Genomic DNA, 27,251 nt, shown 5'->3' with positions numbered 1-27,251 from the left:
TAAATATATCCACTGACTTGGCCTGCACAGCCTTCTGTGGCAAAGAATTCCACAGATTCCTCTGACTAAAGAAATTCCTCCTCATCTCCTTCCTAAAAGAATGTCCTTTAATTCTGAGGCTATAATCCCTGGTCCCAGACTCTCCCACTAGCGGAAACATCCTCTCCACATCCACTCAATGCAAGCCTATGCATCAAGCCTAGGGATCTGTTGATCCCTTCCATGCAAGCTGCAGCATCTTAGTTTCATCTTCACTGGAGCTGATGGAGCTGTCATCCACCTCCTTTGTTTTCCACATTCCATTCTCTCCCCTTGCCTCTTGCCCTTGTCTCTTGCCACTTGTCCTCACCTTTTGACCAACCAGCCACCATTTTCAACAAATTGCTCCCCACTATTTCCAGCGCCTCCAATGTCCTGCCAGCATCCAATATATTTATCATCTTTCTGGAGCATGTGTATCGCTGTATTAATTATGTGGTGACATTGATGACAGGGAAGAGAATAGTATGCAACTTTTGGAAAAGGTAGTTTCTGCTCAATTCTAACTTTTGTCTCGATGTTAGAGTGTTTGAAAGCCTTGGGGCACATGGAACAAGCAGCGGAGAGCTACGCTAAAGTAGTGGCAATGGCACCTTTGCACTTGGACGCGCGCATTTCTCTCTCCACCTTACAACAACAATTGGGGAGGCCAGAGAAAGCTCTCGAGGCTCTGGAATCGATGCATGATGCTGAAACGTTAACACATGATGCAAGCGCAGCTCAGCAGGTACGTAATGTAGCTACCAGTCAATTCTAGTTACAGACCGCGTGTTTCCCTGCATCTGGTGAAGCATATGCACGTGGCCAAATTATGATTTACTGGCAACATATTGGATGCATTGAAATAACAGTGAATATTTACTGACTGCAATCAACATTTGGTTGGTGGTGGAGTAGGAAGGATTTTGAGTCTGGCTTTTACTCGCGTACCCGCCTGCAGGGATTTGAAATGAAATTTTCCACAGTAAATGGGCCATTCAGCTCAAAGCTTGAAAGAAAGTGTGCATTCTTTTCATCAGTCCATCGTAAGGCCCATTTACTATGGTAAATTTCATTTTGTAATGTGCATGCAGGTATGTGTGTAAATAACAGTTTTGAAATCCTTCCTATTCCACCACCAACCAAATTTCTATGGCAAAAAGTAAATATTTGCTGTAATGCTTTGGAGTGGTTGAATAACTTCTTCAAGGATGACAGAACCACCACCTCTGTTTCAGTAACACTAAATTCTGATCTTGCAGGCAATATTTACATCGTTAAAGAATAATAATTTTAAAAGTAGACTGCTACTCAAGCTGTTAAATGAATGATTCATGGCCAAAAGGAACACATTCAGTCAGCATGATAATATGTGTAATTAACTGGTGAGGCGTCTTTGGCGGGGCTAGCTGGATGAATATGAACCATGTCTGTAGAAGTCAGGGAAGGGACAAAAATGCCACTGCCTTATGAAAATGCTGAATCTTGAGTAAGATCTGCGAATTCATAGTTTAGATATACTTTCAAAGTTGATTTCAGCTAATTCAAGAGATTTGTTTGTGAGTGCAACACACCACTGGGCACACAGGGTTTTTTGGTTATTCATTAAGTTGCATTGAGGGAGGTTATCCTTCAAGGCTCCTCAAATGAGGCCATGCGGGTAGAAATTAGGTACGAAAAGGGTCACGTTGCTTTGTGAGTATTACCAAATAGTCAACAGAAGATACAGGAACAGATATGTCAGCAATGGGAGAGAGATGTGATAAAGAGTTATGGTACTCAGTGATTTCAATTTTTCAAATTTTGATTGGGATTGCTTTAGTGTAAAATGCTCAGAGGAGATTGGGGGAGTTCTGGACATTGAAAATATCAAGGGTTGGATAAAGAGAAAAAAGGAAATACATAGCAGGTGGAGAGAACTAAAGAGGAGTGAGGCAGTCAGGTACATAACAACTTTAGAGAGATGTTTATATCATCCTTATCCATACATCATGTAATATGTTTGGTTAACAACTGGTGTAGCTTTATCTATCTTTTAAATATTGTTCCATTACATAAACAATGTTAATACACGGTGTCACATTGGAAACAGTTTAAAATGGGCTTAGGATTGTCAAACATATCACAATTTGTTTAAGCTACTTCTTAGTCTCGTGGGTTGATTAACATTGATGAAATTCAAAGAAAATGCCAGACTACCTGTAGAATGAACAGAGCAAGAAATCTGACTTCTTACAACAACTGAAACTAATTCTGTAGAATTCATAATTCCGAGTACAATTTATGGAGTAAAAACAATGTCAATCTGCCAGCGGAGAAGAAATTGAATTGCTTGTCTTTTTTAATCTTTGCTCTAATGAATTTAATGATTAGGTTTCCTAACACACTTATAATCACTTGTATGATACTCAGGAATTGAAGCTGTTACTTCACCGTTCAACCTTGCTATATTCCCAAAAAAAGTTACCCGATTATGTGGATGCGTTACTAGCCATGCTCGCAATGCTCTTAAAGGTGAGTTGTAATTTAGATTTTGTTTCACATTTTCCCAGTCAACAAATAATTGCTAATTAAAAGAGATTTGATATACAATTCTGCTACCAAAGTAAAATGGTCTCTTTTACTTGAAAATATGCTCATGAGGCCATTTAAAATTGCATTTGTTCAAACTCAGTGAATTCACTTTATATCTGTAGCGATTAATAAAGGAATATTGAAACATGTTGCAAAGACATGATTTTTAACACGGAACAGAAAAGAAGGAATGTGTGTGCCAGTTTAACACACATAATATTGTAAACGACATGTGTGGGAAAGAACTGCAGATGATGGTTTAAATCAAAGATGGACACAAAATGCTGGAGTAGCTCAGCGAGGCAGGCAGCATCTCTGGAGAGAAGGAATGGGTGACGTTTCGGGTCGAGAGCCTTCTTCAGTCTGAAGAAGGGTCTCGACCCGAAACGTCATCCATTCCTTCTCTCCAGAGATGCTGTCTGTTCGGCTGAGTTGCTCCAGCATTTTGTGTTTTTTGTAAACGACAACTGGCTGAAGTGCATGCATTTGTGTTCCATGTATAAGCTCGTAAGCTCTTTCCCCTCACCTTAGCTTAATTTTAGCACTTTACCTTTGGTGAGGATTTGTGCGGACTAAATTAATGGAGTAGATTATTTGTTGTTGGTTAAGTAACTTCAGCAGCAGTAGAGGCACTACGGATGCTGGTTTAAACCGAAGATAGACACAAAAAGTTGGAGTAACTCAGTGGGTCAGACAACATCTCTGGAGAAAAGGAATAGGTTTTGGGGGGAAGGTAAAACCGGGCTGTGTGCTGCTGGGAAACGATAAGGTTGGAAGCTGCGGAGACAGTCTGAAGAAGGGTCTCGACCCGAAACGTCACCCATTCCTTCTCTCCAGAGATGCTGCCTGTCCCGCTGAGTTACTCCAGCATTTTGTGTCTATCTTCAGGCTGTGGAGACAGTTGACTTCAGAACCTGGACCCGAGAAAGTTAAGGCAGGAACCCTGTACCCAATTGCTGGCTGAGAAATTACAGGGAACCAGCAGAACAGTGACCATTCAAGGCATCAAGGTCTTCAGAAGGAAAAACAAGTAAATTGCCAGAAACATTTTGGCAAAGCTGAAACAGGTTCCAGCAATGTTCCCTTCAAGACAGTATCTATGTTATATATTTAAAAATAGAGAGGATTTGGAGATCGGCCTCTTACTTTAAGTTTGCTGCAGCAAAGGCTTAGAATTGTTGGTTTGACTAACCGGTCCGTTTAAGTTATTTTCACATTGTATTCAATCACAAACTAGTTTATAAATCGCAATTGTAAATTGTAAATTGTATTGTAAATTGTAAGTTTGAATTTTCGTGACACATATTCACAATTGTATTTTGCTAAGGGGTATTTGCAGCTGCGGCTTGCCTGCAGTCTGTCTGTCTTTTGTGTTTTTTGTTGTTTTTGTGTGAGTTGTAGTTTTAATATGGTGTAGTGTTGTATGTTATGTGGGGGGGAGGGGGTGGGAGGGAACGGGAACTGTAAAAAATTCTCTCTCCCGAACGGAGACACGAACTTGTTTCTGTGTCGTGTCTCCGTTCCCGTTGCGGCCTACCACCGGCCATGCACCTGGGACCACCTGGGGCTCTGGTTCGCAGAGCCCGTGGCCCGGACTCACCACCTGCGGCGCTGGCTGCCTGCGGATGCTGCGGGAGCGGCTGCGACTCGTCTCCGAAGGCTCCGGCGCGGGCCGCGTGGACGTCGGAAGCCCGCAGGCCCCTGGGTGGGGGCCGACATCGGGAGCTCCGGCAGCGGCAGAGGCAGCGTGTTCGCCCGCCCCGAATCGCGGGGCTTGGGTCGGCCCGCCGCGGACCTTTCACCGTCCGGCGCGGCCTGGAATAGGCCGTGGACCTTTCACCGCCCAGCGGGCGCTCCAATGTCGGGAGCCCCGACCGCCCCGACGTGGCAAGTTCAACAGCCTAACCTCGGGAGAAGACAGCAGGGAAGAGAAAAGACATTTTGGCCTTCCATCACAGTGAGAAGGGACTGGAGGAGACTCACTGTGATGGATGTTTCTTTTGTTTGGTGTTAGTGTATGATTGTATGTGTTATTGCATTTTTATTGATTATTCTTATTGGTCTTAATGTTTCAACTGCGGGTAATGTTTCATTTCACTACACATTTATGTGTATGTGACAAATAAACGACTATTGACTATTGAAATGGTATTATTCTAGTGTTCTATGGATTTTGGTGGTTCCCGACTGCAGTTTATGTGGGTTATCGGTTATTATTCCCAATAATACCTCGAGGTGCTAGATTAGTAAGGTCGTAACATGGTAAATCATTACAAGCACTAAACATTGATCATGTTGTCTGACAAAATAAAGGGATAAAATTAACGTGCAAAATTCAAGGAAGCAGCCTACAATGACTGTTCTATTTGGCTTCTGGAAATTGCAGCATATATAATGCCTCTCAATGTTTTTCCTCTGTCGTTAGTACTTAATGTTTCATTGCGAAAGAAAACACCCAAAACTGACAGAATTGAAAATGCTGCCAATTGTTGTCATGTTTATTTTAAGATGTTGGCAGCAAGTCTCCCTCTTGCAGGAAGTTTTGTTGGGTTGTAGTTAAACCATGTTCCCTTGGAGATTTAACTGTTATTTGATTTTCCTTTGGTACAAAACAAATATTTACTGAACATTATGTGATTTATTTTTAAAAAAGTACAAATTATATTGAATTTATTTATAGGTTGCAATGAGCAGGGCTCAAGTTTCATTGGTTTCAAGGTCCAAAAATGGGGGAAAACATTTGTATCTTGTCAAGGACTCAAGAGATAAAGTCAGTGACATTGATGATCAGGAAGCTGCATATTTGGATGTGAAAGGTAAGGAACACACTTGTAACCATGAAGTTTCAACTCATTGCCGATAAATGAGTCTGGTGTCAATCTATAGGTTTGAGCATTAAACTGACATAATTAGTTGTATGCGTTCCTTGGTCATTCTTACAAAATGAGCAAGACAGAATTTAAATCCTCTGCAATACTTTACATGAAATTTCTATAACTTTTAACCTAACATTCAGAGTTTCATATGATTATGTCACCTGAGTTGATGGATAGAAATTTCATTACGATGCTGTATTCTATAGACTTCAACAGCATCTCAACTTGACTCATTTAAAAGGTGTAAATTAGATGCTGTTGCAGAATCCTACATATACAGGCACATGCAAAAAAATATGCAGCGCAAATAACTAATTCATTGTTTATGTCTGCTGTTGTCCTGCTCCATCTCACAGAATCCTTCGTTTGAAGTCACTCATTCATATTATTCATCTAACATTACTTAGCACAGGTTTTCATGGTTAAAGTTAAAAAATGCTTTAAAGGTATTCAAAGGTATTATTCAATACATTCAGTTTATTCAGGTGGCACTTTATACCAAAAGCATTCTTTATTTTTTTCAACACCATGAAAATTGCAACGGCCACAGGTAACGTAAGAGTTTAGCACTGAAGATAGAATGAGATCATGACTGAACGGTGATCCCAGTTACTCCCTTTGCTCTGTATCCTGTGATATCTCGTTATCAAGTCATTCGTTTTCAGGTTTAGACTTGCTAACCATGTTTGCAGAGTGTTTCGTACCTATAATCTTTTTGTGTAGAATGTTGCATGGAAGTGTTTGTCAACTTCATTCCCATTGCACTATGTTCTAAGGTGCAGAATGAATTATTTAAAGGTATTCTGTCAGCTTCCCGTAATATTTTGAAAATGTTAATCTAATCACCTATCTAACTTTCTAAAATTTAGGTAATACTATTATAGTTGTAGTCTAGGCATCATTCCGATATATGCACTGGACTCCCTTGAAGTTTGATATCGCTCCCAGAAGTACACCTCGAACTGGTGAAACCTGACATTGAACCAGAGATTGGTATATTGTGGAATAATTGCGATCCTCTCATATTCTATATAAAAGATCAAGCCAATTCTGCACCAAATTGAATGCGTGCCATCAACAGTAATCATCCACTTTCTTTCTCCCTGAAGTGCAATGGGTATTGTGTACTTTGCTTTTGTGACTCGAAGGTATCACAAAAAGCTGGAGTAACTCAGCGGGTCAGGCAGCATCTCAGGAGAGAAGGAATAGGTGACGTTTCAGGTCGAGACCCTGCTTCAGAAGAAGGGTCTCGACCCAAAACGTTACCTATTCCTTCTCTCCTGAGATGCTGCGTGACCCGCTGAGTTACTCCAGCTTTTTGTGAATAAATACCTTCGATTTGTACCAGCATCTGCAGTTATTTTCCTACACAACTTGCTTTTGTGGCTCCATCATTTAATTTTGTGTATTGTGATCTGTTAGGCATCTTTTTTCTCAGTTTCTAAAAATGGCGACTTACACACTTTTCTATCCTTTTCAAAACAGGGAAAACTAGTGTTCTGAATAAAGATGACTGGTGGAATTTATTGTTAAAGGCAATTTACACCTTGTGTGACCTGATACGTTTCAATGAAGCCGAACTCTTAGTTGATTCGTCCTTGGAATATTACTCATTTTATGACGACAGGCAGAAACGGAAAGAGTTGGAATACTTTGGCCTGTCAGCTGCTGTTCTGGACAACAACTTCAGGAAAGCCTACAATTATATCAGGTACTGCAGAGTCACCCAGTTTTGATGACAAAAACGAATTAATTTTAATGTAGGGAAAAGCATACTATTTACATTGAAAATCGTTCATCATTGTGAATAGCTAAATAATCATTGTATTTTGGAGGCAATGGTGCAAGGAAATATTGTAACTGTCAGATAGAAAGAAAACATAGACCATTATGTAAATAAAATCTGTCATGGTCAGGGTATTTCAGAATGCTGAGTAGCCAAATAAGTATTTTTGAACTGCAGTTGCTTTGTTGTGAAAGAAATAAAGCAAACTAATTTGCACTCGTAAACTTTAATGAAATAATGTCTTAATTCATTCTTATTGGACATTAAAGGATGTTATTTGGTCAAATGTTGTCTCCCTGGTGGAAGTATTAAAGATGTCACAGAGTGACTGTAGAAACTTCTGGAGGATGAGGGTGAACTAACTGCTTTCTTTGGGTTTTGGGTAGAGTGCGTTTCAGAAGATCATCTCCTTGCATCTGTATAGAGTGCAGGCAGAGAGGAAATCGGTGGCTGCTAGGCAGCCAAAAACCGAGCAGGCAGGTAGTTCAGGAGAACTCTGGGGGCATCTTGCTTTCTAACCAATATTCAGGTTTGAGTTCTGATGGGGAAGTCTGTGGGCAGTGCAGCATCTACCAAGATTAGAGCATAATGGTGAAATGCTTTTGTTATGTGCGATCCAGTCAGCGAAGACTACACATGATTAAAATCAGGCCGTCCACAGTGTACAGATACAGTATAAAAGGTAGAAACTTTAGTCCAAGATAAAGTCCAGAATAGGCTTAACATGAGAATGAAAATATTTAATAGGAATTTGAGGGGCAACCTTTTCACATAAGGTGGTGGGTATATGGAATGATCTGCCGGAGGAGGTAGTTGAGGCAGAAGCCATAATAACATTTAAAAGACTTTAGGACAAGTACATGGATAGGAATGGTTTAGAGGGATGTGGACCAAACGTGGGCAGGTGGGACTAGTGTAGATGGGGCAGCTTGGTCGGCATGGGCATGTGGGGCTGAAGGGTCTGTTTCCATGTTGTATGACTCTAAATACATTTGCCAAACATGATTTAACTTTCATGAATCCAAGTTAGCCTGTGTTCATGAGTCAAAAGTCATGAGTGCTAGGAGCAGAATTAAGTCATTCAGCCCATCAAGTCTACTCCGCCATTCAATCATAGCTGATCTATCTCTCCCTCCTAATTCCATTCTCCTGCCTTCTCCCCATAACCCCTGACACCTGTTGTTAAATGATTATCTATTTCTTCTTAGATTATTGACTCCTCCATTTTGCCAACAGTACATTTAAAATCAACTGGCCAATGAATTTTGCCTTGTGTCTTCCTCCCTTCGTGAAGAAGGGAGAACATTCACTGTTTTGGAGAGTAAATGGTACTCTCCCAGAATTCAGAGATTTGAAAAACTTGAACCAATGGGTCCAATGAATACAGTCCTTGCCTCTGATATCACTTCCTTTCAAACCCTTGGGTACAGGCCATTAGGTCCTGGTGACCTGATTGCCTTTGGTCCCATGAGTGTTTGTAACACCATGTCCCTTGTGATTGGGATTTTTACAAGTTCTTACATGTTATTTGAAACTAGCTTATCTGCTATCATCTGGATATCTGCAGGGTAGCTGCACATAAAGTGAATAAATCACTTTGTTCAGCTTAGACGTAAGCCCAAGTTGCAGAGACCCCAGGCTACAGTCTTTCAAACCTGCTGAGGACAGGAAAAATATGTAACACCCCCGTTCAAAAATTGGAGCAGTGTAATTAAACCCACTAACTTCAGACGACTCAGTTTAATCTCAGTGATGACGATAGACCGAGAAATAATAATGAGGGGAAACTGGTTTGCACTCCAGGTGGGGCACAAGGAAGGGGGGGTTAAAAGGGGGTGGTGTGGATAAAAGGGGAGAGGGAGGGGGGCTTATGTTACCTAAAATTGGAGAATTCAATGTTTATATCGTTGTGTTGTAAAATACCCAAACAAACACTTGTGCTTGTTCCACCGTGGGTGTTGCTAAGACTGGAGGCCCTGAGCTACAGGGAGAGGTTGGGCAGGGTATGGCTGTATTCATTGGAGTGTAGGAGGATGCAAGGTGATCTTATAGAGGTGTATGAGGATCATGAGGGGGAATAGGTAGGGTAGATGTGTGGAGATGAGGAACGCAGAGCCAGATCCATCTTATTTGTTTGCTTGGGCCACTGGACTTTGCATGGGCTTTGCAACATTGTGTGCTAGGTTAAATCACATGCTTGAGGCTCTCTTTCTCTCTCTCTCTCTCTCTCTCTCAATCTCTCAATCTCTCACCTGCTTGAGGCTACGTAATCACAAAAATGCTGAACTTGCTAAAGCTAGTAGTGATCAGTAGCCCAAACCGCAGAATGTTCCAGCTCGTCTTCAGAGGAGAAAAACACAAGTCAGTTTTCCCTTATAAGGCCCTAACATGCTATTATTGATTGGTTGTAATAACTGTAAATTTTGGGAATAAAGTGGGCTTAATTCTAGGGGCTGGTGTGACACGTTTCCACTGGCCCCGGAGTCCACGACTCTGTCCACGACTCTGTGTGCGCTTTTAGAAACCTGTCCATGAGATCTCTAATAAACTACGGATAAGTGAGGTCTGTGCCGACTCTGATTATTATCAACCAACTGACCGGGAACGCGAACTCGACAGATGCACAGTCTTTTACCCAGAGTAGGGTAATCAAGAACAGGAGGACTTGGGTTTAAGGTGAGAGGTGAAAGATTTAATTGGAATCTGAGGGGCAGCATTTTCATACAGAGGGTGGTAGTTGTATGGAATGAGCTGTCCGAGGAAGTAGTTGAGGCAGAAACTATAACAACATTTAAAAGACATTTGGACAGGTACATGGATAGGAATGGTTTATAGGGATATGGGCCAAACGTGGGCTGCTGGGACTGGTGAAGAGGGTCACCGTGGACAGCCTGGGCTGAAGATTTGATTCCGTGCTGTATGATTCGATGACAAAGAGAATAATCTGAAATAATCATTGTTTCATATGGTACAAGCTTGATGATTGTTGGTTATTTTGTTTAAAATGTGGTTTTCAATCTGACTTTGGTCTAAACTGGAATGTAAACATAGTGAAAGTCAGGAGTGATCTCTAACCTGCACAATGTCCTCACTGAATTCATACTTTTGTTCAAATGTTTAACAAACTCGAGTGCCTGTTGACATTTGGCCAAATTCTGATTGATTTTTTCTTTGGAGCATGTTGACTTTTAAAGGCAGCAGTGGAACAGTTTGTAAGAAACATTAACTCTTCTGATAGTGCTGTTTGTAAACAGGGATGAATATTTGATGACTTTTTAAGAACCAAACTTGAAATTTGGAGGACTTTAGTTAAGGGGAGATTGTGGATAGGTGAGGCTTGTTTTTCACGGAGCATAGGAGGTTGAGGGTTGACCTGACAGAGGTGTATAAAATTACAAGAGGTCTAGATGGGGCAGATAGTCGGAATCTATTGTAATTGAAATTTGAAATCTTTGTAACAGTCTCCATTAGTATCATTCTGTTTGAGTGTGTACTTTGCCTTAATTAAGTTAATTAATTTGCCTTAAATCAACATCTTCGCTCAGTCCGCCTTAACCAACCTGATCTCCCGGTGGCTGAGCACTTCAACTCCCCCTCCCACTCCCAGTATGACCTTTCTGTCATGGGCCTCCTCCAGTGCCATAGTGAGGCCCACTGGAAAATGGAGGAACAGCACCTCATATTTCGCTTGGGCAGCTTGCAGCCCAGCGGTATGAACATTGACTTCCCCAACATTAGATAGTTCCTCTGTCCTTCTCTTCCCCTCCCCTTCCCAGTTCTCCCTCGGTCTTCCTGTCTCCACCTATATCCTTCCTTTGTCCCGCCCCCCTGACATCAGTCTGAAGAAGGGTCTTGACCCGAAACATCACCAATTCCTTCTCTCCCGAGATGCTGCCTGACCTGCTGAGTTACTCCAGCATTTTGTGAATAATTGCCTTAATTAATGTTTCATGTTTCCAGCTCTCTTTGCAGCAAAATTGATGATTTAATTCAGTTTAGTTTAGAGATACAGAGCGCCCACCTAGTCCGCACCGACCAGTGATTCCCGCACATTAACACACACTGGGGACAATTTTTACATTTATACCAAACCAATTAGCCTACAAACCAGTTCGTCTTTGGGGTGTGGGAAGAAACCGAAGATCTTGGAGAAAACCCGCACAGATCATGAGGGGAACGTAAAACTCCGTATAGACAAGCACCCATTGCTAGGATCGAACCCGGGTCTCTGGCACTGTAGGCGCTGTAAGGCAGTAACTGTACCGCTGCACCACCAATGAATTAAAGCATTGGATAGTTTGAAAAAATGTAAACTTCAGAAAATATTCTCTTTACAAAGAAAATATTATTGGTTGGACTTCACAGAAGAATTGTCATGATTTTTGTCCACAAACTTTCAGGGTCATGGTGATGGAAAATGTGAATAGACCTCAGCTGTGGAACATCTTTAACCAAGTTACCATGCATTCACAAGACCTGAGGCACCATCGGTTTTGTCTGCGCTTGATGCTGAAACACCCAGAAAATCATGCCCTCTGTGTGCTCAATGGACATAATGCTTTTGTGGCTGGAAGCTTCAAGCATGCTTTAGGTAAAGATGAGTGATCCTTCTTTAACATGTTATACTCGTGTTATTTGTCGGTAACAAAATAAACTGCTCTCTTTCCCAGTTTTGATGAAGAATCTTTTACCTGAAACATGAACTATTTATTTTCCACATTTTACTGCCTGGCCTGTTTTTCCAACATTTCCTTTTCCTGTTTCTGACCATGTAAACATTGTGAGGGACAGGAATTTAACACGTTGGTTTCGTACATTAAGGGTCTACACTGCTGCTAAAAAGAAACGACTAAACTGAAAACAAAGTACTTCAGAGTTTTTAAAAAAACAGAGTAAAGACAGCATGGGAACAGGGCTCCATCGTTTAAAGAAAGCATGGGAAGCAATATCCCAGTGAGTATAATTGGAAAAAAGGCACTGATAAATTTAAAGAGAGTTTACGAAAGATGGGCTTGTGTTACATGGTTGATCAACATATACGAGTCTCAAATGGGGACTGATTATGTTTATACACAAGTCAGATTTACTGACTTTTCTCACCATTTCATTGTCGTCTACACTTGTCTTGGGCCTGAATAGCCACACCAAACAACACCCCAAAAATTAAGTATTAAAATTGGTATCTGTGTCGTATTCACAATTTTTTAAAAAGAAAAGCTAAAACTTTGCAAGGAGTTTAGGGTCATAGAGTGATACAGTGTGGAAACAGGGCCTTCGGCCCAACGACCATACTGGCCAACATGTCCCAGCTACACTAGTCCCACCTGCCAGCATTTGGTCCATATCCCTCCAAACCTGTCCTATCCATGTGCCTATCTAACTGCTTCTTAAATGTTGGGATAGTCCCCGTCTCAACTACCTCCTCTGGCAGCTTGCTCCATATATCCACCACCCTTTGTGTGAAGAAGTTACCCCTCAGATTCCTGTTACATCTTTTCCCCTTCACCTTAAACCTATGTTCTCTGGTCCTCAATACTCCAGGCAAGAGACCATGTGCATCTACCCAATCTATTCCATTCATGATCTTATACACCTCTATAAGATCACTCCTCATCCTCCTGCGCTCCAAGGAATAGAGTCCCAGCCTACTCAAGCTCTGCCTGTAGCTCAAACCCTCTAGTCCTGGCAATATCCTTGGAAATCCTCTCTATACCCTTTCCAGCTTGACAATATCTTTCCTATAACATGGTGCCCAGAACTGAACACAATGCTCTAAATGTGGCCTCACCAACGTCTTATACAACTGCAACATGACTTCTCAACTTCTATCCTGTCTGATAAAATATTGAGTTATTAAAAAAAGACACAATGTGCCAGAGTAACTAAGCAGGTCAGGCATTATCTCCGGAAAATACAGATGACATTTTGGGTTGGATTTTGATAAGTAGGAAGCAACAGCAGTTAAACTCCAACAATTTGCTGTCCCGTTGTCCATAAATCTGGATGATTCACATCACAAGGTACCGATTCCTACACTTCCTTGTGTTTCCCCACGTTCCTTTTGGACTAATCAACTCCGATTTCTCTCACTCCCTCTAAACCCATGTTTCTCTTGTTGAATTTAAATTTCTCAGGCACTATTTTACATTACCCATTTAAACTCACTGGCCCCTCTTTCCCAAACTCGCTTTAAATTTATCAGCGCCTCTTTTCCAATTATACTCACTGGGATATTGCATTCCATGCTTTCTTTAAGCATTGGAGCATGTTCCCATGTTGTCTTTAAACTGACCAGGTTCTGTTTCCTACGCTTGTTTTAAATTCGTCAGGGCATTTTCACACATTCCCTGTTCGTGTTCCCTTCGGATGGTCAGACTGAGTCCAGGCTGTCCATCGATCACCTGCTGACATTAGTTCTATGTTATTCCATTTCTCATCCACTCACTTAGAGGCCATTTAACCTACAAACCCACACATCTTTGGGATATGGAACCAAACTGGAGCAGGCAGAGGCAACCCCTGCAGTCGCAGGGAGAATGTGCAAACTCCAAGCAAGCAGCACCTGAGATCAGGATCAAACCCGGGTCTCTGTCGTATGAGGCAGCAGCTCGACCAGCTGTACCACTGTGCTGCCGTTACTAGTTATCAGTGTAACATCTAAAAAAAATTAAATTAAAATAATTTTCGAAGTATTAATAGTGATAACAGCAAATAATCTGGAACACTGGCGAGTTTGGTAGCATCATGGTTTACGGGTAGCAGATTATTGGACAATTACTCTTTTTCATTTGGCAAAGGTATCAAAATCAGGAGGCATAGATTTTTAAAATGGTTGGATGGAGCAGACAGGAGATGACCAATTTTTTAAAAATCAGAGGAAGTTATGATCTGAAACACACTGCCCAAAAGAGTGTTAAAGCATAGATCTTTATCGCATTTTGAAAATATACTTGAAGGTGTACTTGAAGGACTCTAAATTGCAAGTGTGTGAATCGAGGACTGGAAGGTGAGATGGTAAGGGCAGCACGGTGGCGCAGCGGTAGAGTTGCTGCCTTGCAGCGAATGCAGCGCCAGAGACCCCGGTTCGATCCCGACTACGGGTGCTGTCTGTACGGAGTTTGCACATTCTCCCCGTGACCTGTGTGGGTTTTCTCCGAGATCTTCGGTTTCCTCCCAGACTCCAAAGACGTACAGGTTTGTAGGTTAATTGGTTTGGTGAATGTAAAAATTGTCCCTCGTGTGTGTAGGATAGTGTTAATGTGTGGGGGGTCGCTGGGCAGCGCAGACCCGTTGGGCCGAAAGGGCCTGTTTCCGCGCTGTATCTCTAAACTAAACTAAAGATCAGATTGGGTAGCTTTTTCCACCACCATGAGACAACGAGTTGAATGGTCTTCTGTGTCACAAAATTTGTATGATTGTCTGAATTATTTAACTAAATCTTGTTTCTTAATTTTAAATTGCAGGTCAATATGTTCAAGCATTTAGGAATCACCCCAATGAACCCTTATATACTCTCTGTGTGGGTCTTACATTTATCCACATGGCATCACAAAAGTTTGTTTTAAAACGACATCCACTTTTGGTGCAGGTTTGTGAAATTTATTAAATGCAAGTTTCAAGTTTTTCATGGGTGAATTGAACTATATTGAACTATATTGATACAACATTTTATAAACAGGACTTGTATAATGCAATGAAATTCAATCTTTTGTTGTTATAGTTTCTGAGAACACTTTTACCCAAATTGGATAATGTTTGGTAAAAAAATCTGTTCAAGGACTGCAGGAGATTTAAAATGTAGTGGAAAGGTCATTTTTGATAATATTTTGCAGAGCAATATGTTTCATATGAGCAATGATTATACCAATGCCAAGTAGTATAAGAAAATAACTGCAGATGCTGGTACAAATCGAAGGTGTTTATTCACAAAATGCTGGAGTAACTCAGCAGGTCAGGCAGCATCTCAGGAGAGAAGGAATGGGTGACGTTTCGGGTCGAGACCCTTCTTCAGACTGATCTGAAGAAGGCTCAGTCTGAAGAAGGGCCTCGACCCGAAACGTCATCCATTCCTTCTCTCCTGAGATGCTGCCTGACCTGCTGAGTTACTCCAGCATTTTGTGGATATCAATGCCAAGCAAAAGCAATGTTTTCAATACTCTAATAAAGTTCACAAAGAGAAAGCAAGCAAGATGTTCACAGAACATTGAGCCTGCTAAAAGAGGAGGGCTTGGGAGAGACCGGCCTTTGGGGGGTGGGGGGGGGGGGGGGTAGGGGTTCACAGGTAGCCAGCAGCCTAACGCCTGCTTTTATATGCAAACGTCTTTAATTATGCTGAAGCTGCCAACATGGGGAGAGGTTCCTAGCAAACATGGTCAAAGGAGGGGAAAACAATTCTCTCTGTGGATTGGCAAAGTGGATGAGGCAGGGTACACAGAAGACCAGAATTAAGGGTTACAAAATAATAGAGAATGCAAGGCTAGGTTTAGAATTGGATGGGCCATGAATGATTGAAGACAAGTCTTTAATTTGAGGTGTTAGTTACCAAATGTGAAGGAACCCTTGAAGCAGGATAGTTTTACAAGCACACGATTGTAAGCACCTTTGTAGGTGCCACGATTGGAGTTTTTAAATTGAATCTGTATGTCTTTTCTAGGGATTCTCCTTTCTAACACGATACTTGGAACTTCGAGGACCTTGTCAAGAAGTCTACTATAACATAGGACGTGCATTACATCAACTGGGACTCGTGCATTTTGCAATTCATTATTATGAAAAGGCACTGAAACTCCCTCCTCTTAAGTTAAAAGTAGGTACAATGAAATTTTAATCTGTTGATTTTTTCCTCATTTCGCACAGCAATATCCTCGGGGGAGAAATCACGGTTACAGATAAAGAAGGTCATTGGTTCATCTTGATTTCAGGAATAAGGTCCACCTATTTTCAAGTTGTTGACTTACAGTGTCACTTGCTGTCCAGTGCAGTTATGGGTTGTGTTGAATTGAATGCTGCATAGCCTTTTCTTCTTAATTTATTCCAGTGTTTGTAGCTTTAATTTCAGCAGTCAGTTGGTATTTTTAAAGAAAGGTTTTGGAGTTTCCACGTAGCCCCGAAGATGAAGACAATGTGTACCGGCTTTAGCATAGGAACAGGCATGATCTGGTGTGAGCCAAGTTAGCAAAACTCAGCTGGGCAGCAATGTCATCTTCACAGCCTTGGGCACTATACCTACTGACATAATCCTGCAATATCCTAATAGGTATCTAACGACTGGTCGACAGAAGGCAAATGTAAATGTGATAGGCATAGATATGGGCTCGGCACTGTGAACATTTGACTCTTTGGTCTCTTTGGAAAATACTGAGAGTTGACACTTGTGGAATCATTATTTGAGTGATATTTGTTGTTCTCCAGGGTGGAGCCACATTTTATTTTTAAACTACTTTTTCATAATATCATTTTTTTAAAGAAATATTTTGCTATATTTAAACTTTAAATAATTATATTTAAAGTTTCAGTACTTAAAGTATACAAACATAAACTGCTTTTAATAAAGGAAAACCTGTCAGGATCCACCTCAACCACCTTCTCGCAGTGGCTTAAGAGTTGATTCTTCAATCACATTGTGAATTCCTTCCACCTAAAACGGACTGATCTCCACCATGCATCAGTTCATTCAAACAGAATGCTGGGTTAGGCAATTAGATTAGTTTATTGTCATATGCACCAGGGTGCAATGAACTTCCTTGCTCAGTGGTAAGAGCAATATTAACTATTGCATGCCCTTTTTGACCTCATGTCCATGAAATGAGAGGGATTGTGGAGTACCTTTCTCAAACTTGGCTACCCTCAGAAATTGGTCTCCATCTTACATCCATTTAGGGATGTAAGTGCAACAACTCTGATTTTGACCAATAGACTCATTTTGGACTGGTGTCAAGCAAAATTGCCATCACTCCAAATCTTTGCTCAAGGATTCTTGCTAAAGTGCTGCATCTCATCTCCAACCAACTTCCCAATGGAATGGACGTCGTACACAGACCTGATGGGAATTATTCAACCTAGTGCACCTCCTTTTTTGTAACAACATCGCCTCAACTTTATTCTCAAGCTGCACTTCTCAGATGATGTTCTCAGATGATATTCCCACTGTTTAGCTTAGTTTACAGATACAGAGTGGGAACAGGCCCTTCGGCCCACCGAGTCCGCACCGACCAGCAATCCCCACACATTAACACTATCCTACACACACTAGGGACAATTTACACTTCTACCAAGCCAATTAACCTACAAACCAGTATGTTTCTGGAGTGTGGGAGGAAACTGAATATCTCGGAGAAAATCCACGTGGTCACGGGGAGAACGTACAAACTCCGTACAGACAGCACCTGTGGTTGGGATCGAACCCAGGTCTCGGGCACTGCAAGCGCTGTAAGGCAGCAACTCTACCACTGCGCCTCTTTATTCCCTTAAACATGCTCCTCCATTTAGTAAGACCAATCCAGATTTGATCCTTGGCCCTTCATGCCCAACCCATTAAGCTTGTTTTCCCTTTTAGTCCAAATATCTTTCTATTGTGCCTTGAAAATAAGCTACAGGAAACATTGGTGCTACTGAGGCAGAGATATTGGCCACAGCAGGTCAGAATTTTAGGTTTAGGTTTATTCTTGTCTTGCTTATTATTATACAGTGAAAAGCTTTTTTTTACATGCTATCAAATCAGATAATACTGTACATAAATACAATATAGCCAAACTCAAGTACAATTGATAGAGCAAAAGGGAAGATACAGAGTGCGGATATAATTCCACGGACAAAGTCTAATGTTTGCAATGGGGTAGAGGTGAATCAGGCAGTACCTAGCTGATGGAAAGACCGTTCAGAAATTTGTTAACAGAGTTGTTCCTGAGTCCGGTGGTGTGCACATTCAAGTTTCTGTATTTTCTGCCTGAGGGAGCGAAGAGAAGAAGGAATGACTGAGGAGGGACAAGTCTCTGATTATGTTTGCCGCTTTCCGAGTGAAGTGTAGATAGAGTCAATGGTCGGGAGTCAGGTCTATTTGATGGTCTGGGCTACACCCACAACTGCAATTTCTTGTGGTCTTGGGCAGAGCGGTTCCCAAACTAAACTGTGATGCAACATGCTTATACAATATGATTTCTATGATGCATCTGTAGAAGCTTGTAAGAGTCATACCAAATGTCACTCTCCTGTGCCTTCCTGCCCTGTTGCTTCCTGCCCTGTTGACCCAGGAGAGATTGTTGGTAATATTTACACCAACTATTCGGCACCATTGATGCTGATTGGGGCATGTATTCTATATACGTCCAAGTTAATTGAAATAGATTATTAAAAAATGTATTCATTGGAATCTTAACAGCCATGACTTGAAGTCATCTTAAATTACACCGATCAAAGGCAAAATTACCCAGCAACAGCAGCATTCAACTGAGGTATTTGAATGATAGATTTTACCCCATTCATCAGAGTTCAGACCAAGTCTTGGTAATTTCATCATTTGATTCATTGCTGAGGTTTGAATGTTATTTTATTGTCGTTTAAAAAATCAAGCACCACCAACAATCATTAAGGAAAGCAAATAAAGAAAAGGGATGATACTGTCAAATAGGATTGATCATCATAAAAAGAAAATAAAACATTAAAATCTGCATTTAGATTAGAGTAGATGTAGCCACGCTAACTTAACATTGTTAAATCAACCACTGGGAGGAGTCATAGAGTAGCAACTGAGGACATATTGAATTCTGTCCGAAACCAAGCCATTTCACGTTTGAGCCACTGTAGGATGCAATTAGACAATAGACAATAGGTGCAGGAGTAGGCCATTCGGCCCTTCGAGCCAGCACCGCCATTCAATGTGATCATGGCTGATCATTCTCAATCGGTACCCCGTTCCTGCCTTCTCCCCATACCCCCTGACTCCGCTATCCTTAAGAGCTCTATCCAGCTCTCTCTTGAATGCATTCAGAGAATTGGCCTCCACTGCCTTCTGAAGCAGAGAATTCCACAGATTCACAACTCTCTGACTGAAAAAGTTTTTCCTCATCTCCGTTCTAAATGGCCTACCCCTTATTCTTAAACTGTGGCCCCTTGTTCTGGACTCCCCCAACATTGGGAACATGTTTCTTGCCTCAAACGTGTCCAACCCCTTAATAATCTTATACGTTTATGAAACATTTTCCCAACAATATTTCAACCATTTTGAAAACTATATGCAATATTCCAACAGTATGTTTCATAATTTGTTGCAAAATGGCCAAAGGAATTTTAAGGAGATTTGATTTAATTTAAAGATTATCTTTTTATTGCAGGGAATAGAGGATGACCAAGTGGATCTCAGACGAGACATTGCTTACAACTTATCATTAATTTATCAGAACAGTGGGAATGTTGATATGGCACGAAAACTTATTTTTACTTATTGTGTTTTATAAAGACTGTGACTCTGTTGGAATATAAATTAAGTTGTTTAAAGTAAAATAGTTAACCTCTACCATTTCTGTATGTAAATTTATTGATTTCAGCTCTTGTTATTTTATTAGCATTTGTACCATTAAAACATTCCTGAGAATTTTCTTAGGGATTACTGTTTTGTTTTACCATAGACGGAGAAGATATGTCATCCTAAATTGCTAAAAATTCCAACGTAGAACTGTGATTATTCATGCATACTGCATATATTTTCTGTTGATAGACCTGACATTTACCACCCGAGTAAATCGTGTTGTATTACCTTTCATTGTGCTGAAATAATGCAAGTTGTAAGCATCACCTTTAACATTAATAATATTGAGCGAAAGCTGAATTATAACAATATACACTGAAAGGTAATGGGAATAGTTTTATTTACCTCTTGTCATTTTTTTTTGCCGTTCCATCCTCGGTTGATAACTTGAACAACTTCTGGGCACCAGTAGATGCAATACCACCCATTGCTTTGATTTAGATTTAGATTTAGAGATACGGCGTGGAAACAGGCCCTTCGGCCCAACAAGTCCGCGCCGCCCAGCGATATCCGCACATTAACACTATCCTACACACACTAGGGACAATTTTTACATATTACCCAGTCAATTAACCTACAGGTTAATTGACTGCTTAGTTTGTGTTCATATTCACTAATTAGAGAGATACTTTCTTAAAATCACAAGACACCATGAAATTCTCAATACAATATGAGAGTCATTGAGTCACAGATACAGCACAAAAGCAGGTCCATTGGCCCACTGAATTAGAGGCAATCTTTATGCATCCACTCACATTAACCCTACCTTAACTCAATTATATTCTTCTCACTATTCCCATCAACTTCCTCCAAGATTCTACCATTCGTCTGCACCCTAGGGGCAATTTATAGTGGCCAATTAACCTACAAACCTGTATGACTTTGGGATTTGGAAGGAAACCAAAGCCAATAGAGGAAATCCAGGAGTTCACAGAGAGAGCGTGCAGGCTCCACATGGGGAGCACCAGAGGTTGGAATTATATTTGCGTTACTGGAGTTGTGAGGCAGCAGCTCCACCAGCTGCACCACTGCTGTCAATATTGTGGAAGTGTTGGTTATGTGATGTATTCAAGAGAGAGTTAGATATAGCTCTTGGGGCTAATGGAATCAAGGGATATGGGTAGAAAGCAGGAACGGGCTACTGATATTGGGTGATCCGCCATGATAATTTTGAATGGTGGTGCTGGTTCGAAGGCCGAATGGCCTACTCCTGCACCTATTTTCTATGTTTCTATAAAATGAGAATCCACCACTTTTAGTATTCACAGAATTAGGAAGTAATTTTTGAAATAGATTTTGCAGGGTACATGAAACACACTGAAGATAAACAATTTTATTGAATTTCAGCAACTGAGAGTACTCTCCCTCACTCCAACTATAATAAATATGATTCAACCTTAATTCTAGGTTCAATTATTAGTTAATGGAACCCAAACCGAACGTGTCAGGAGCAGGTTATTAAGGTAAATATTTTTATACTTTAGGTATCTGACCTAGAATGAGTGTGGTGATAAAGGAAACACTTAATGGGGAAAAGTATTATTTTGCGTGTTTAAATGTAAGCAAAACCTTAACTGCAACCAGATCCAAATGCACATCATTAATAAACAACTCTTACATTGCTTTACAATCTGATGAAATACAACTGCAACTTTAGTTATTGATTTGGAAATAATATTTTGCAGATACAGTTTCCATAGATACTGCATTGGCAAATGCAAAATTAGAAGAACAAATTCAGATTACACGTCATAGTTCTTGTTTTAGTTACAATATGGTATAAAATCTGCCTTTGGACTCCTACATTTAGGCCTATAAAAGATGTGTAACAAATAAACGGAAGGCAATAGCCAACATTATAATTAAAAAAACATATTTTTGGTAACGTGGAACTAAGTTATTGACTCATCTAGTTTGTGACTTTAGGTTGGAATTATAATTAAACACCATGTTTATTTCCCTTCCCTTTAGAGTGCCTTGAATTATGTTGATTTTAATATGTTGTGAACAATTTTGTATATTGGATAACCAAATATATAATTATGATTTATATACTAGGGAGTCTAATGAGTTCACATTCTGCAAATGAATTAAGAATACTGAATCGTTGACTTAACAGTTGGCCGTAAGGTATGACATTGAAATTGGAGTATATTTTCTGTTTATTAACATTGTCATATTGTTGTCCGGAAGGACCAAAAATCACAGACCTCCATGTAGAATATTGAAGACATAGGAAGTAGGGTTTTTTTTAAGTACAAAGGTGTGTCCTTGAGGCTCAGGGCTAAATTTGAAAGTACAAGTCAGAGTTAGATACAGTTTGTAAAGAAAGGTATGCCAAATACCATTGTTGGCCCACAAAAAGAACAGGACACACAACCTATTTCCTATTTTCCAAGTGGATGAAAAATTATGCTTCAACCGCATTCTCCCTTTTAGCCTGTGAAATAAAGCAAGTTAATAATTTGTTTTTGACTTCATAAAATTAGAGGGCATAAATAAAACAAAAAGCATGCTACCCAGTGTAGAGCACAGTTGAGTAGTATTTTTCCAAGTAATAAAATTAAACAAATGGACATTTTAGATTTAGAGATACAGCGCGGAAACAGGCCCTTCGGCCCACCGGGTCCGCGCCGCCCAGCGATCCCCGCACATTAACACTATCCTACACACACTAGGGCCAATTTTTTTTTTTTTACATTTGCCAATTAACCTACATACCTGCACGTCTTTGGAGTGTGGGAGGAAACCGAAGAACTCGGAGAAAACTCCATACAGTACAGCACCCGTAGTCAGGATCGAACCTGAGTCTCCGACGCTGTATTCGCTGTAAGGCAGCAACTCTACCGCTGTGCCACCGTGCCGCCGTATGTAATGTACTCAGGCTACTGTGAATGACCAAAGATTGAAGTGATCAGACTTGGTTATTAAGAAAATAACTGCAGATGCTGGAACAAATCGAAGGTATTTATTCACAAAATGCTGGAGTAACTCAGCAGGTCAGCCAGCATCTCGGGAGAGAAGGAATGGGTGATGTTTCGGGTCGAGACCCTTCTGTCTGTCTGAAGAAGGGTCTCGACCCGAAACGTCACCCATTCCTTCTCTCCTGAGATGCTGCCTAACCTGCTGAGATACTCCAGCATTTTGTGAATAAATACCTTAGACTTGGTTATTATCTCCATCCATCTCTCCCCACCTGACTCATTTGCCATTCAACCCCCCTCACCTGCATCCACTTATCATTTTCCAGTTCTTGCCCCACTGCTTCCCTTCACCTCACTGTGCCGCCTGTCTACCCTCCACTCCATCAGTCTGAAGAAGGGTTCTGATCCGAAACGTCACCTGACCATTTTCCTCCACAGATGCTGTGGGACATACGAGTTCTTCTTGTAGTTTTTGTTTTAAATAGCTACATTCTGCCTTCAAATCCCCTAAGTTTCTTCACAATATTGCTCTTTCAAGTTTAATTTAAAATGTATTTTCTCCATGGATCCTTAATTTAATGTTTACATCATTCAAATTCATATTTGAAATACAGTAGGTATTGTATGAAATTCATCTTGCCTCTGGCTATAATCATTGCTGATGTGAAACATATGGCGCTACAAAATATTAAAAATGACCTTTTCACCACATTTAAAATTTCTTGCAATCGTTGAACAGAAATTTTGCCAAATTATCAATAATTTCCATATGGGAAAAAGTGTTCTTGGATACTTTAATAACTTCAGAAAAGGGTGATTTCCACTGTGTCATACAAGCACATCTTATTTATAAAATGTTGGATCAAAATAGTGTATCGGGTAGATATTCACCCGAGAAACAACCTCGTTTGAAAGTTAGATTCATTGAAAATTGCACTAAAAGGGGATACTGTTTTAAAACAAATGTATGAGATACCAGTATCTACAATTCCCATATAGGTAAAAGTGTTCTTGGGAACCTTAGTAACTAAATGCAAAGTTGATTTCTGCAGCATTATACCAGAACATATTCCTAATTACAAAATGTTGGATCAAAATATTACAGCACCTTGATTTTCAGCAGAAAATACCTGAAATGAAACTTGGATTCAGTGAGTTTGACAAATCTATGTCAAAAGGTGATGTTATTTAAAAACAAACGGTGTTATAAAATAAATGGCAGATAAAAGAAAGGCCCACATCGTGCCGGTGTACGGCGGAGACATGAGGACGATTCCTTGATATCTGAACATTTTAACTTGCAATTTAAAATGATAAACAAGATAAAGTTAAATTCTTCATAGATTCATACAAGTTTGTGACTGGAAGAATTTTCTGCCCAACATGTCAGTACAGGCGTAAAAGAGCGACCTCCCACTTTACAGTATTAGACTCGCAGCCAAAGACTCGCACTTTTCTCACAGGGCACTTCCCTCGACAGCGCCGCACCCAGACAGGCCCCTTGTGCAAGCCTTGTTTATATCAGTCACTAAATTGCCTAATTGGCCAGTTTACCAAACTTCTAATTTAATTGATCAGCCAATCCACGTACTCACTTCTATCCTGCCTTCCTGACTTGCCCTTGAACCGGCGTAGAAACCACAACCACAGATGTGCATTTGTCAAAGCTTTGTAAATTTGCCTTGAGATTCTGAAGCAAGAAGCATTAAAAAACTATTGAAAAATAATTAAAATATTTAAAGTTTTATGTTAATTTATAATTTTAAAATATCACCGAATTTAATTCTTTCTCACTCCTTCCCTTTGCTTTTCTCAGTATTTACTCGATAATGTGTAAAATGAAAATGTAATTCACATTATGAATATCTAGCACCAAGTGGGCTGAATGTTTAGGGAAATGTATTCAATAGGGTGGTGCTATCAATAGGAAAGGCAAGATTGCATTATTTTAACATCTGGATGTGTGTTATTTTTCTTTAAATAGTAAGTCTGATCACTTCTTCAACCACAAATAATTTGCAATTTCACAAGAACTTTAGCTGTTTTAGATGTTTCTGTAGCTCTTCAACAACTTGATCTATTCGGAGCAGGTTGCTTTTTGTAAGTTTTGCTGAGTTGATCATGAGTCAAGCTACTGAGAAATATATTCAATTAATATATATTTAATTCAACTCGTGGTGATAAATAGAAACTGGAAACAAAGGCAAGACTTTTATCAAACAAAATGGATGTGGAACATGTGTCACTGCCAGATATCAGGCCACCAATAACCAATTGTAGATGAGCAATTTCCCATGACCAAAATCTACGACAATGGTATGCAGTTCTGGTGCAAGACCCTAAAATCAAACTGCTGGAGGAACTCGGCAAGTCAGGCAGCATCTGGGGATGGAAATGGACAGATGATGTTTTGGGTGAGATCCTTCTTTGGATTTCTTCAGAAGTGTTCTGACCCTTCGTCTTTCTGTCACTTATCCATTCCCCTCCACAGATGGTGTCTGACCCGCTGAGTACCTCCAGCATTTTGCTCTCTACAAATGGTTCCTTCAACAGTGCGTGTTTTGCTCCAGATGTCGGCATCTGCAGTCTCTTGGGCCTCTTTTTCCAAGAGTTTTAGTAAAACATCTGGATTAGGACATATGGAACACTTAGGAATTCTCACATCTGGTGGAAGTAAGGCTCAAGTAATGTGAAGATGTAGTGCAAGCATCCATTTAACACTAGAATAATTGCAACGGCATATTTGTGTGAGTGCCTCATGTAGAGAGGCAAGGATGCCAACGGAAGAGAGCATCTACAATTTCAGATGGCATAGAAACATAGAAAATAGGTGCAGGAGTAGGCCATTCGGCCCTTCGAGCCTGCACCGCCATTCAATATGATCATGGCTGATCATCCAGCTCAGTAACCTGTACCTGCCTTCTCTCCATACCCCCTGATTCCTTTAGCCACAAGGGCCACATCTAACTCCCTCTTAAATATAGCCAATGAACTGGCCTCAACTACCTTCTGTGGCAGAGAATTCCACAGACTCACCATTCTCTGTGTGAAGAAATATTTTCTCATCTCGGTCCTAAAAGACTTCCCTCTTATCCTTAAGCTGTGACCCCTGGTTCTGGACTCCCCCAACATCGGGAACAATCTTCCCGCATCTAGCCTCTCCAACCCCTTAAGAATTTTATAAGTTTCTATAAGATCCCCCCTCAGTCTTCTAAATTCCAGCGAGTACAAGCCCAGTCTATCCAGTCTTTCCTCATATGAAAGTCCCGCCATCCCAGGGATCAATCTGGTGAACCTTCTCTGTACTCCCTCTAAGGCAAGAACGTCTTTCCTCAGATTAGGTTGTGGTCTCAGATTGTGGTCCCATGATTTCAACAGAGCCATTTTGGGGGTGTACAGGATACAGTATGAACCACACGGTCTCATGTGTTTACATAGTGCACAGCTAGTTCAACATTTATAATGGTAACTGGGTGTAAAGTCACTCTCAATTACAAACAAATTCTGTCGCATGCCGCCTACAGTGTAGCGGGCATAATTATAGGGTGACAAATTCACTTGGTGGTTGCTATAGGAATTAGCAAAGAGAATATTAAGAAAAGGACAGAAATATCTGCATGACCTGATTCATTTACCTTGTTTAGGAAGGAACTGTAGATGCTGGTTTAAATTGAAGATGGACACAAAAAGCTGGAGCAACTCAGCGGAATGGGTGACGTTTCGGGTCGAGACCCTTCTTCAGACTGGTTAGGGATAAGGGAAACGAGAGATATAGACGATGATGTAGAGAGATGCTTTCATGTCTTTCTGAAACATATCTTTCATTGTTCTTTATCTCTCTACGTCATCGTCTATATCTCTTGTTTCCCTTATCCCTAACCAGTCTGAAGAACAGTCTCGACCCGAAACGTCACCCATTCCTTCTCTCCAGGGATGCTGCCTGTCCTGCTGAGTTACTCCAGCTTTTTGTTTCTATCTTCATTTACCTTGTTTCTCTAATTTTGCTTCACCTCAAGATTTGGTTTTAACTCTGAGACTCCATAGGAAATTGACGTTTATTTATTTATAATCCATAACCTGATATAGACAGATGACATATTGCTTATACCCACAGGGGCAACAACTCAAAATTATTTTCGTAATACTAAGTGATTTCAAATTGATAAATTTGACCTTTAAGTGAAATGTATTGTTTATTTCTTGTGCTGATATAGAAAATCAATTGACCTTTCAAATCGACAGACCACTGCACATAATCAAATGTTGTTAGTTTCATAACGATTTAGTTTCGATATTTGGGTTGCAAATTGTCTATTCTGATTTGAGTTTGGCTAACTTTTGTCCACAACCTGTTTACCTGTGATCCAGTTCTGCACATGTCCATGTTGAGAATCTCCTTTGCCTGGTTAGTGTTCTATACATGCTAACTCAGTGCTTCCATGGAGTCTTGCCCTTCTCCATATTGCAAAGTGCTCTGCGAGGCTCTGAAGATATGATAAGATTCTAAATTAATGCAAGGGGGTGGGGCAGTGGTGGAGTTGCTGCCTCGC

The 27,251-nt window shown here is 40.5% G+C and overlaps 1 protein-coding gene across 2 annotated transcripts in view; it reads left to right on the top strand.

The window, feature by feature from the left end:
* The window catches only part of gtf3c3 (general transcription factor IIIC, polypeptide 3), a 53,861-nt gene extending 32,133 nt beyond the window's left edge, over positions 1–21,728 (top strand). The window contains exons 11-18 of one of the 2 annotated variants that reach the window (XM_078404137.1): positions 564–766; positions 2,431–2,532; positions 5,273–5,408; positions 6,954–7,179; positions 11,655–11,845; positions 14,718–14,842; positions 15,908–16,060; positions 19,584–21,728. In XM_078404137.1, coding sequence (XP_078260263.1) covers positions 564–766; positions 2,431–2,532; positions 5,273–5,408; positions 6,954–7,179; positions 11,655–11,845; positions 14,718–14,842; positions 15,908–16,060; positions 19,584–19,706 — 1,259 coding nt within the window. In that variant the 3' untranslated portion in view covers positions 19,707–21,728. Of the gene's footprint in view, positions 1–563; positions 767–2,430; positions 2,533–5,272; positions 5,409–6,953; positions 7,180–11,654; positions 11,846–14,717; positions 14,843–15,907; positions 16,061–18,631; positions 18,651–19,583 lie in introns of those variants that run through there. The other variant, XM_078404138.1, reaches the window with a different exon arrangement.
* The last annotated feature ends 5,523 nt before the right edge of the window (positions 21,729–27,251 follow it).

Source organism: Rhinoraja longicauda, chromosome 8 (assembly GCF_053455715.1).
Source record: "Rhinoraja longicauda isolate Sanriku21f chromosome 8, sRhiLon1.1, whole genome shotgun sequence".
In the NCBI taxonomy this organism is placed as follows: domain Eukaryota; kingdom Metazoa; phylum Chordata; class Chondrichthyes; order Rajiformes; family Arhynchobatidae; genus Rhinoraja; species Rhinoraja longicauda.
Note: the sequence above shows the minus strand (reverse complement) of the source record. Positions and strands in the feature narration are given on the sequence as shown.